The 12863-nt window shown below is 42.5% G+C and overlaps 1 protein-coding gene and 1 pseudogene across 2 annotated transcripts in view; one reads left to right on the top strand and one right to left on the bottom strand.

Moving 5' to 3' along the window:
* LOC102897731 (RH-like protein) overlaps positions 1-12863 on the bottom strand; it is a 31956-nt gene that overhangs the window by 1799 nt on the left and 17294 nt on the right. The window contains exons 7-9 of one of the 2 annotated variants that reach the window (XM_006924413.2): positions 11653-11786; positions 6309-6388; positions 2981-3057 (exon numbers count right to left, since the gene is read on the bottom strand). In XM_006924413.2, coding sequence (XP_006924475.1) covers positions 2981-3057; positions 6309-6388; positions 11653-11786 — 291 coding nt within the window. Of the gene's footprint in view, positions 1-2980; positions 3058-6308; positions 6389-11652; positions 11787-12863 lie in introns of those variants that run through there. The other variant, XM_015598816.1, reaches the window with a different exon arrangement.
* LOC112472978 lies at positions 3399-3517 on the top strand (annotated as a pseudogene).

The raw sequence follows: 12863 nt of genomic DNA, 5'->3' as shown, positions 1-12863 counted from the left end.
GGGCATATATAAAGATCCAGTCCTTCAAAGTGGTTAAAGCCTACTCTCTTGTTTATACCCCCACATGATACTCAAAACGGGCTTATCCATGGTAGACTCACCAAAAAGTTCCTTTCTTCAAGAAGGTTAACTGTGGGATTAATTTTAATAAGTGGATGTCAGTGGGTCTTTGTGCTTTAGAAAGCAAGAAAAAAAATCCCTAAGATTTATTAAATTGAAATAAAGAGTTGAAGGAAGTAATTTATTCTCTTGGTGAAAGCACATGAAAAACTGTGTTAGAAACTGAATTTCTGTAAATCAGTACATGGGTTAAGACCATTGTAATTGACAGGAAGTTAGAGTCTTAGTATATGCAGCTTCTTGAGGCCTAAAACTATATTTCATATAGATTCATCTCTCTAGCCCTTCACACAAGAGCTCTGTCACATATTAGGTAATATATTTAATGGAATTAGTGAATGAACAAGTGTATCTTGGGTGCCCTTGAGGAGCGATGAGTGCTCCATCCCAGCAAGTGCCAGGCACATTGATGTCCCCAGACCCAAGGGTGTCCCTTCCAACTCCTGGTAGTCTGGTTTTATGAAATCCAATGAGAGCCTTCAGTAATGTTTAAAATGTCTTTCTGGATGGTTTACGAAAAATAAAATAAAATAAAAAATCCACCCCTGGATTTATTAGCTTTAGAAGTTTTAAATTCTTGCCTCTTTAATGGGTATTTGGCTTTTCAGGTACAAGCTATGTTGTACTGCTGAAAAATATGGTTCTAGTCAGCTATAAGAAAGTAAATCAGAAGATCGGGGTTGAGACAGAGGGAAATAACTTCTCTAGTAGCTGCCCACAACACATACACATGTGCTGTGTCATTGGAGCCAAACAGACACCAATTCAAATTCCTCCTGTTCCATTTACTAGCTCTTTCTTTTTGGAGAAGTTACTCCTCAGTTTTAAGGTGGGGACACTTACCCTTATGCAGAGTTGTTGCAAAGATAAAATTAGATAATTTTAAAAAGCATTTAGCACAAAATTGGAAATGGTAGGCTTGCAAAAAAAGGATGATAGCTCCTATGCTTACCCATTCCCTCATGGTTGGCTAAACCCCTAGTAATAAACTTTCACATTCACGTGTTGGTTTGCATTTTACAGAATGTAGTTACAGACATTATTATCTCATTCAATCTTCAAAATAACCCATTGAGGTAGAGCAAAGATTACTCTTATTTAACCAGTGAGAGAGGTTGAGGAATTTGCCTACGTGATATCTTGCAGAACGGTGACTGCAAGCCAGGACTTCTCATTCTACTCGTTTCGTTTCACCTGCTGCTGCAGTAGTTAGTGTTAGGTGGAGATCCTCAAATTCCCTTCATTCATTCAGCAAATATTTATTGCAACTCAAGTAATTGAGCTGGGTATTTGTCTTGGTTGTGTATCCCTGGGTGATTAGCAGAGTACTTGGTATATGTAATAGTTGCTCAATGAATACTTTTGGAACGAATGGGTAAATTAAACCAGTTTTCTGAGTCCTTTCATTAGATTACCCTGCTTCTGCTAAAAGGGCAAAAACACTTGCAGGGGACTGGGAGGCAATGGCTGTTGGGAAAAGCTGAGAGCCCATGACTGTAGAGAGAAGTTGGTACAAGATGAGGCAGGTTACACATAACAACGTGGATGACTCTCAGCAGAATGATGCTGAGTAAAAGAAGCCAAAGAAAAGTATATACCATATGATTTCATTTATATAAAATTATAGAAAGTACAAACTGGTCTATAGTGACGAAAAGCAGTTCAGTGGTTGCCTGAGGATGAGATAGAATGGGGTAGGAAGGGAGTAGCTTCAAAGAAGCAAGAGGAAATGTTTGGTGGTGATGGATATGTTTGTTAACTTGACCATGGAGGTGGTTTCATGGGTGCAGAAGCTGTTTAAATGTATCAAATTGTAGACTTTAAATATTTGTGGTTCACTGTCAATTATACCTCCATAAAGCTATTGGAAGAAGAAGAGGAAGGAGACGAAAGAGAGGAGGGGGAGAAGCAGGTAGTCTCTGCAGGTTCTCTCTGTTTTGCCCTTATAGACAGAAATATCAAGGCCCATAGTAAGGCTGGTTCTTTGTCCCTTAAGTGATCAGTATCTCAGCATACAGATGGAGAAAGGATTGGCCTGGAATTCTGAAGGCTTGGTTCCTGGTCTTGTCTCTGACACTCACAAAGGTATGACTCTGGGCATTAGCCTGACCTCTGTTGGCCCCAACTTCCCATTTGTCACTTGGCGATATGGATCCCTGCTTGCCCAGCCAAACTCAACATCGATTGGAAGACTATCTAAGGTGACACATATCCGAGTGCTTTGTGAACTATGAGTATAGGTCAAAGGGAAGAGGGCAGTGGGGTGACAGTGTCTAGCCCAGCCATGACAACAAATGCTACAATGTAACACAGAGACTCTCAGCAGCAGCCGACTTGTTTGAACTCTATGTCCCTTAGCTAAATGATCCCAAACTCCTATACTATAAGTTTTCTTGTATCTACCAGCTGTAATTTATCGGGTTATGTTTCAGATTCAGCTCTGCCACTCAGTCACTGTGAGAACTGGAACGGTCCTGGCTCCACTCTGAGCATCTATCAAATGAGAAGGCTCTTGCATTATAGGATCCTACACCTTTGCATCAAAATATTTGCCCACTTTGATGTCTCCAGGTGGAGAGAAGTGTGGCCAGCAATAGTCCTCCTATCCCTGAGCCTCAGTAACTTTGAGATATCAGGGAAACTGTAACTTTTACCATCACTCCCCAGCACACACACACACACACACACGCGCGCGCGCACGCACATGCACATCATGATTCGCTCCTCATCCAATGTTCTTCACTTCATTTTCATTTGTTTTTATTTTGCTCTCATAAACATCAAGTTAACAGAAATGCCCAAATATCTTTTTAAGTTCATTCACTCAAAATCTATGATTTTAATAGGTTAAGAATCTTACCTTCCAGAAAGCTTGGTCATCAAAATATCTTGCTGTATGAGTTGCTCCTCTCCATATTTTGAGCTTTAAGAGTAAACCTGTTTAAATTCATAATTAAATGTTAAATATTTGGAGCACAGCATTTGTTATCTGAAAATTAATCAAAATATCACATGTAAACCATAGTATCTCAATAGAAATCCTTTTTCTTCCACAACCAGGAGACAGACGAATTGAAGCATTGTTCTTCCTGGATCCGCTTATTAATTCTATAGACATCTTTTAACAAGAACTGGCAAGAGCAATTATCTCCAAAAGATTTAGATTATACTGTGAGGTATACAATAGCCATGGATCTGACACGCTTTCCAAAATGGAATAGAAGGGACCTATCAGAGGGTGCCACCACTTAAAAGCTGATCCATTTAAAACACAAGAAGTCTACGGCCATGCCATCCTGAACATGCCTGATCCCATCTGATCTCAGAAGCTAAGCAGGGCCGGGCTTGGTTAGCCCTTGGATAGGAGACAACCTAGGAATACCAGGTGCTGTAGGCATAAAAAATTAAAAAAACAAAACAAAACACATACACACATAAGAGCTACCATGGAGAGCAACTCAAAGAAGGCACCCTTGTAAGTCCAATAAACTCCCAGTGACCTCAGCGCAAGAGTCCACTTGTGTAATAGGAAAGTAGTTTATAACAACATGCTTTTGCGCCTCTTCTGCTCACCTGTCCAGCCTCTGCCCAGAGAGCTTGCCCTATGCATTACCCCAGCTGCGCAAAGGCTGCCGGATTTCCCAGGATACGTGAAGTGAGCGTCACTTTTCACATGAAGCAGGGAAATGCCGTTCATAGATTTATCCGTGTGTTTTTAATGATGATAAGTCCCAATGTATTAAATAGTAAGATTAACAAGAGTAGGCGTGTGCATATGCATATTTTCCTTTTGTTGTGCACGTCTTTAACTGATATTGGCAGGTGGATGCAATTAGCACACCCCATTTAGCTAGAATTACTCATAAACGATCTCTATCGCCTACATGAATTTTCCAGATAGCGGAGGCTTACTCATCACTGATGAAAATCCACCTAAATACACTAATCCATATTATATTTTCTTGTCTTATGAGTTAGCGCTGAACACATTTAGACTTTTAAAGTTGCTAGAACCATTGCTAGAACATCCACTTATGAAATTGCTGTGTAATGCAGAGAAGGTATATAGCTATTGAAGGTTGTTGTCCTCTCCAGCTGCCCAAGCTTTTCGTGTTCTTGTATCTGATTTTAAGAATGTCTTCTCCTCTGTTAGGCTCTCTGCTTTCACTTTTAACTTCTATCGTGTGCTTTACCTGTAGGAACCTACTTCACTTCTAATCTGCTATTTCTAATTTTCCTGAACTGGAACCCAATAACCATGTTCCTTGATAGGGTTGTTTCTTAAACAGTGTAGACAGATATCAAATAACAGGGTCTCTGGACAAGTAAAATGCTTGGCTTTCGGGGGTAATTTGTGCTATTTTGGCTGCCTCTTTCTCCTTCTGTTGTCCAAGTTCTTTTTAATTACCAGTTCCCTCATGTCTAAAGTAATATGTAAAGAGAAAAGCTCATTGGTTTTAACTCTTAAAGGAATAATACAGGTGTCTTTTCCTCTATTCTCCAGTGAAGTATAAGGAAAGCCCTCCCAGGTGCTTTATAAGACAATGAAAATCAGTGTCACTTTGTTAATATCAGTGACACTGGTGAATGGTAGGAGATCCCAGGTGTGGGGTTGCCAGATAAAATACAGGGTGCTTGGCTAATTTTGAATTTAAAAAATGGGCACCTTGTATTTTCATTTGCTAAATCTGGCAGCATTACCCAGGGATGGACTGTCACTGTGGATAGAATGTAAACTTAGGGTGGGAGGCATCTCTCTCATCTATTTTTAAATAATCACCATAGCCTCTGTCCAAAGCTGAGGCCAGTTGGTACATTAAGATAATTCTAGCCAATCTCAGTCTCTAAAATTACCCAGGTAATTCCAAAAGATACCTTCATCCATGTTTTAGAGCTGAAAGGAAACCAAATGATTAGTTACCATAATCCTTTCATTGTACAGAGAAGCCAGCCAAACCCAGAGTGAGTGAAGTGGTATGCCCAATGTCCCACAATTCATTAGTGTCTGCTTATGCTATTTGTCTCTTATTTGACACCCACTCCCTGCTTAGGTACACAACATATGAGTCTAATAGAAGCTGTTTACTTATGGAATAAAAAGGGAACATTTCTGAACAGAATGCATATTTTTCCCCTGGCGTATAAGTAAGATTGGCAAATTAGTACTCCTCAAGATTCTTTGCTGTTCTGTCATATTGCAGGAACAAAAGCATACTTGAATCCTCTATTTAAAGATTTCCGATGGCTTTCCATCTCTCAGAGTGATCTGGCCCCTTGCTACCATTCTATGCTCAACCCCCTCCACTCTCCTCATCACTTCATCCACATCAGCTACACAGACCTCCTTGCTGTCCCCCGAACATTCAAAGCATGCTCTTGCCTCAGGGCCTTCGCACTTACTGTCCCTTCTCATAGAATGCTCTTCTCTCAAATAAACACATGGACTGTCTCCCTCTTTCTCTCCGTCCAGGTCAACTCTAATTAAAGGTTAATTTATTAGATAGGCCTTCCCTTCTCACCTTTCTAAAAGAGCACCCCACTCTCATACTGACTCTGTTCCCTTATCTTGCTTGCTTCATAGCACTTGTCTTCATCTTACATACTATACATTTATTTGTCTATTCATTGTCAGCTAGCATGTTAGCTCCAACCAAAAATGTCAGCTCCAACCCCGCACCTCCACTAGGATGTCAGCTCCATGAGATCAGGGAATTTTTTTTGTTCACTGCTATATCCCTAGTGGCTAAGAATAGTGTCTTGCTCATAGTAGATATTGAATAAATATTTGCTGAACCAAATAATATTATGGACATATGGATGTCCTTGCAGAATAAAAGGTAAGCTTTTTGGCTTTCTGTACAAAATTGGGTGAAAGCACCAGTCCTGGGCTCAAGAGGCTGCAATGTCACCTCTCACCCCTACTTATAACCTCAGAAAAGTCTCTCCTTTCCCTGTCAGAGTCCACACCTATAGCAGGTAACCTCTAAGGGCCTTTCCAATTTGGAAATGATGCGATTCTGTATTCATTTTTTTTAAAATCAAAGTCTGAGCTCTTTGCCTCATCTGGTTGGAGCTGAGGGGGTGGATTCACAGGGATAAGGATGGGCACGTGCATATGAGGCAGGTACACTCTGAACCCAGGCCCTGTGCCCTGGGCAATGGTGGAAGAAGGGTGGTCTCACACTGACCTGTGAGGAGACCAGATGCCAGACCCATTGCCATGGACAAGCTGAGAGCCCCGGTGTCAATGAGCACCTGGTAGCTGATCCTAGAAATGACAAAACAGATACAGTCACCTTCAGGCATCATGCCACAGAGGTTACTGGGTACAAAAAGCACTGTTTTCACTGTCAGGGAGGGCCATCAGGAGAACGTTTCCTCTTCCTGGTGGTAGAGTCTCCTGTCATTTTCCTGCAAAGCCATGCAGACATGGAGGAGGGGAAGGGGGATTCCAAGATCCTCTTCGGCTTACTTTAATCCTTGGACCCTATGGATAATGAATGAGACCAGGAGTCAGAAAACTCAAGTTCAAGTCCCAGTTCTGTCACTAGCTATGTAACCCTGGGCAAGTCAGTTAACCTCTCAGAGCTGAAAGTTTCCTCATTAGGCCATTAAAGATGAAGGCTTTATTTTTATCGAGTACAAGATGGGGTACAGACTCATCTCCCCCACCCCAACCCCAAAAATACTTTCCTGTTTGCTCGCCTTCTAGGCAACCCCAGGACTTCACTTTATAAAATTAAATGGCCCTGGGAGGACATTTACATGACCATGCAGTAGGCAAAGATTTCTTAAACAGGATACACAAGAGCTAAACATAAAGGAATCAATGATAGATTGGACTATATTAAAATTAAGAACTATTCATCAAAAAACACCATTAAGAAGGTGAAAGATAACCCACAAAGTGGAAAAAGATATTCACAATACCTATATCTGACAGATCTATATCCAGAATATATAAATAATTCCTACAAATCAATAAGAAAAAGGCAGAACGACACAATAGAAAAATGGACAAAAGAACTTGAATAGACATTTCACAAGAGAAAATATTCAAATGTTCCAAAAGCACATGAAAGGTGCACCACTTAATTAGTCAAATGAAAATCTAACGATAACTTTGATGCCCTAAAAAGCCAAAACTAAAAAGAAAGAAGATACGGAGTGTTAGAGAATATATGGGCTAAAGGGAAGTCTCATGTACAGATTGGCACGAACCACAATGGAAAACTGGTAGCATCCACTGAAGTGGATCTATGAATACTTTATGAACCAAGAATTCCACTTCTGGGCATATATTTGCCAGAAGTGCATTCGTATGCTCCCCTAAAAAGCATTAGAATGTTTATAGCATCAATACTAGAATGTATATAATAGCTCCAAACTAGAAACTACCCAAGTGCTCTTCAATAATGGATTAATAAATTGCACTCTATTCACACAATGGAACACTTGTTTTAACTGTGTTTTCTTAGACTCTATAATTTGTCTGCTTGGTACTTACTTATCACAGGGCCAAACTAATGGCTCAAGTTGTTTACCGCTTTCTCTTGCAAGTCACCTTTCATGGGAGTGCAAAACACATATTTCAAATCTCCAACCGCAAACTCTAACATATGTATTTTCACTTCCTGCTCAATAGGGGATGTCCCCACCTTGTTATTCCCTCACCGCTACAGTCCTAAAGGCATAGTCTCAGTTCCCCTCTCTCTCTGCTACCTGGTCCCTTCATGTGGCTCTGTGTGGTGTGCAGTGCCTCTTCCAGGGGAATTGTGAGTAACATTAAACTTTCCTCTCAATGGCATTGACTTCTCTCTGTCATTCAGTCACCTTTATAAATTAAACCTAGTCACACAATTCGACACTCTGTCCCAATGAAAATGAACAATCTACAGAGATACTCAGCAACATGGGTGAATCTCACAACTTCGGTGTTAAGTAAAAGAACCCAAGCACACAAGAGCATAGATTTTCCTGTCTGAGTCCATGTGTATAAAGATCAAAGGCAGGCCAAACTGATCTATGCTGTTAGAAATCAGATTAGTGCTGACTCTGGGATAGGACATAAAGTTCTGGGTGCTCATTACATAGATGTGTCATAAAAATTCAGCATGTGGTACCCTCATGATATTCATATTTTTCTGGATGTAGAACGTGCTACAAAAAACATTTTAAAAAGTAATATTAAGGGGCAGAATAGATGCTAAACTTAGATCTGCTGACTGCCAATCCATAATTCATTCTATCCTGATGCCATCTGAAAGCAGAAATGGATGAAGCAGAAATCATCATAACAGCAGTCCCCACGCAGGGTGGGCTTTCCTGTGCCAGGCCCGTGGTTCAATGCTTTACCATCCAATTTCACGTGATCCCTACAGCAGCCATGTTAGCCAACTACTAGGATCCCTATCTCACGAATGAGGAGGTTCAAGTTAGGGAACTGAACCAAGGGTTCCAGTGTCACATGGCTTGGAATGGGTGGCTCTTGGGATACAAACCAGGCAGATCTGTTTACCTAAAGAGGCTAGCCAGATCTTTTCCAGATTTCAGCACAAATTTGGCCATATCAGCATGCCAGGAATATTATTTTAAAAAATATTTTCTTTTCAATAGACTGTATTTTTTACATTTAAATATGTGTATTTAAAAGGAAACTTTGTGTCACTAGCTTAAGCAGAAGAGAAATGAGAGGGAACTAAAAAAAGATACTGTGAAAGCAAAACATTGCTAAAATTTCCCCCGGTTGTGGTAGCCTGGGCAAGTCTCTCAACCTGAGGCTTCCTTGGCTGTCATTCCAACCCAAGGTTAGATCACCAAGTGTCAGAAGTGTACACCAAGAATTGAATGAGAATCGAAGAAAAGCCTCTGCACTGTGTGATTCCATGTTCTTTAAGTATGTCTTCACACCACTTAAAGTCTCACAATTTCTCAAACACTCCATCCTGGCTCGGAGGCACAGCATCTGATTCCTTCACATCAGCTCACCTGAGTAGGAAATCGGCAAACATTGTTTGTGGAAGGACTGAAAGTCAACCTCCTTGGCCAATGACATCAAGCGAATAAAGCAGCTGATCCACATTTTACGTGAACTGCTCTGATTTGCAGCTCAGTCCTTTCTCCATCTTTCAACTATGAACAGATAGATGCCCCTCCTATGGAAGCAGCAGTCTCCACAATCAACATAAAAAAACAGGCCGTGTGTTGGGCGTTTAATCCACACCAAGCACTGTCCCGAGCCCTTTAATTATTATAAGTTGCTGAATCTTCACAGCACTCCTGCGATGTAGATCTTAATATCTCATTTTACAGATAAAGAACTGAGATTTAGAGTACCATGCCCAAGGTCACATGACTAGTAAATGTGACCTTGGTCTGTCTGTCTCTGAAGCCTGTGCCCTTCACTTCCAGCAGACCAAAGATCTACCAAAAGAGGCCATCGCTGTAATTTTGCCCTTCCCTGTGCTGGGTTCCTACAGAGGAGAGAGAACTACTTGACCCTCAGCTGTCTCATCCTGATGAGAGTTGACTTGCAGGGGTACGCTGGAGCCAGGTCACACAGGCTTGGGGCCAATTCTCATCTCTTCTCAACTCCATGTTCAGCGATGTCACCTTGATGGCAGCCATGGTGGGAGTGTTAGCACCATAGAAATCACTAAATGCTCTAAGTCAAGGCTTTGTTTTCCTCAAGAGCCGGTTGTTAATCCTTTACCAGCATACCATTAGTTGGCTTTTTTCTTTTTCGCTCTAGGCCAGTAGTTCTCAAACTCAAACTTGCATGGAGTCACCTGGAGGGCTTGTTAAAACACAGCCTGCTGGGCCCCATCCCCAGATCTCTCACTGAGCAGGTCCGGGAGGGCTAGGATTTGCATTTCTAATCAATTCCCTGGTGATGCAGATGGTTTTGAGAACCACTCCTCTAAGAGAGCCACAGAATCACAGAATGTGCGATGTAGGAGGTTAAGGGTCCAGAAGGTCCAGGTTGGCAGTCTATGAGCAGAATTTGGCCCACACAACATTTCTAATGATTTCAAATCTTTTGCAATGCTAGGGAGAGTGCATGCAAAACTCTGAATTCCTGGCTTCTCTTGCAAAGCCATTAGATTTGTTGACAGAGAGTCTGGGTCTCTGCATGGCAACCGTTGCCTGGTGCTTCAGAGCAACTGCCCATGGTTTCCCAGCCTCCCCTTGCTGAGCTCATTTTTTACCTTACCTTCCTGGCCCCTATAGGCATCTGAGCTAGATCAACCCCTCATTTTACAGAGGGGAACTCAGGGGCCCAGAAAGAAGTAAGGATTTGCTCAGAGTCACACAGCTATTAAAACAGTAGTAGCAGACAAATCATTGGAGCCCATCACCGAGTTGCCTTCCTTCACACAGACCATCCCCTCCCCACTCCCAATGGGATCCTCCTGACCCCAAGCAGCTCAAGGAGGGATGTCTCACCCACCCATACTTCTTGATTCCAATGATTTGGGGCTGTGATCGTCTCCATTGGCAGAGCTATAAGGGACTCAGGTCTCCATGATTTCTCTGAGATGCTTCCGAACACAATGAGCTCCTCATCATCCATTTCAGGTGTTCACCCTCTTTACAGTCAGGTTCTAGCCAGGTGACCTTGAGCAGGTAATGCCCCCTAAATATCATTTCTTAGAGTATAATAATATACTCACAGGGTGCTTGTGAGAATTAAATGAGATGACATATGAAATGATTTGACATAATGCCTAGTGCTTAGAAAGGAGTTAGTAAACAGTAGTGATTGTCATCAATTCATCTGGAAAAACCTATCTCTGTATCATGCCCCAAAAATCACTCTTTCATTTCATGTGAGCCATGTCCAGAAGATATTTATACAACCTCCAGGAGGTGATGGCCAGCCAGGACTCTGGTACATCAAATTGATTATTGCTGTCATTGTCTGGGGGACACTGAGGCCCATGCTTCCATCTCACAGTGAGACCTTGGCCAAGCTCCTTCTCTCTCTGGGCTTCAGGGATAGGCTTTGCCTGTCATTGTCCTACATGAACTTATTAAATCCTCTTAACCACATGGTGCCTTGCCTCGAGTAGCCTCCAACAACCCTTTGAAGGGAAGTATTAGCATTATCTTGCTTTGCAGTTGGGCCACTACAGCTCAGAGAGGTTAGGTAGCAAGCCCAGACAGTGAGGTCAAGATGAATCTGACTCCACGCCATAATCTTCACCATGACCTAAACCATCAGGGGTAGAAAAATGAACTCAACTCACTTGGGCATGATTGCCCTGCTCCGTCTGCTTTTTGGGGGCCTCAGAACTATCTGCCTTTGCCCTGCACCTAAACTGCTCCTTTTGGAAAGAAGAAGTGGCCTGGAAAGGTGAAGACTCCATACAAGTTAGGTACTGAGCAAAATTGCTGAATAAATTGGCCAGGAAATAGTCGCTGAGGCCTATGAGTGCCTGGTCCTGAATGCACACACCCCAGCTAAGGGCTCTGGGCACATTTCTTCCAGAGTTGGGTGGGAGTGTTAAGGGGATGAGCCAAATGACCCACATGGGATTGTTGGTCCAGCTTGCCCGAAAGGTCATCAGCACAATGTAGTTGATCCCTCCGAGCAGACCCGGCAAGCCAAAGGTGGAGTGCACGCTGCAGGTGTCATGGATCCTCAGCACACGGTTAAAACACACCTAGGGAGAAATGTCATTATAAGCATATCTACATGTGAGGCTGACATTCCCTACTCACCCTTTTCACAGATCCTTGGCATCCAAGACCACCAAAAGGGGATGGGCTTGAGGGCTTGCCTAGGGAAATGGTTCTCAGACTTGAACATGCACATGCTCATATCACCTGGGAAGATGGTTAAAATGCAGAGTTGGATTTAGTGGGTCTGGGCTCTGAGATTCTGCATTTCAAACAGAGTCCCAGGTGATGCCAGTGCTGCTGGTTCAGAGACCACACTTTGAGAAGTAAGGCTCTAGCCCAGGCACTACTCACATTTGGGGCTATAATTCTGTCTTGTGAGGGGCTGTCCTGTGCAGTGTAGGATGTTTGGCAGCATCCTTGGCTTGTACTCTCTAGATGCCAGTAGCACCCCCAACCCAGTGATCAACCGAAAATGTCTCTAGATATTGTCGAATGTCCCCAGGAGGTGATTCAGACCCACTGGTCTAGCCTACACTTAATTGCTATCCCAAAGACAATGTGGCTGATTAGAATAAGTCAGAAGAAAAGAATCTGACCACACCTTCAGACTTCTATTCTGTGCTCCTTCCACCTCACCACTTAGCCTTCCAGATGGCTATGAGCCAACAGATGTGGATACAAATGCAAATTCAATCAGGCTAGTTCCCTCTTTAGACTCCCCGCTGTCTTCAGAATAAAAACTCAGACCCCTCAATTAGCTCAGGAGATACACCTAAGCCCCTGGCATCTCTCAAGACTCTGGTCCTACCACACTCCCAGGTGAACCCAGTACTTCGGCTATGAGAATGTCCCCCTGTTTCCTGGCTGAGCCATATGCTCTTCTCCCCATTGAGCTTTTGAATATACCATTCTTTCTGCCTGGAATACATGTCCCACTTCTTTGCCTGGGTCATAGTTATCTGTCAATGCTCGGCTGAGATATCCTCTGCTCCAGGAAGCATTTCCTGACCCATCTCAGGGTAGTTTAGATGTGCTCCTGGAGTGGTTATCACACTGAGTTGTGTTTATTTGTCCATTACACTATAGTGTGGGAAGCAGGATAAATGTTAAAACATATG

The sequence above is a fragment of the Pteropus alecto genome, unplaced genomic scaffold (assembly GCF_000325575.1).
Source record: "Pteropus alecto unplaced genomic scaffold, ASM32557v1 scaffold39, whole genome shotgun sequence".
NCBI lineage: Eukaryota > Metazoa > Chordata > Mammalia > Chiroptera > Pteropodidae > Pteropus > Pteropus alecto.
This window is presented reverse-complemented; position numbering and strand designations above follow the sequence as displayed.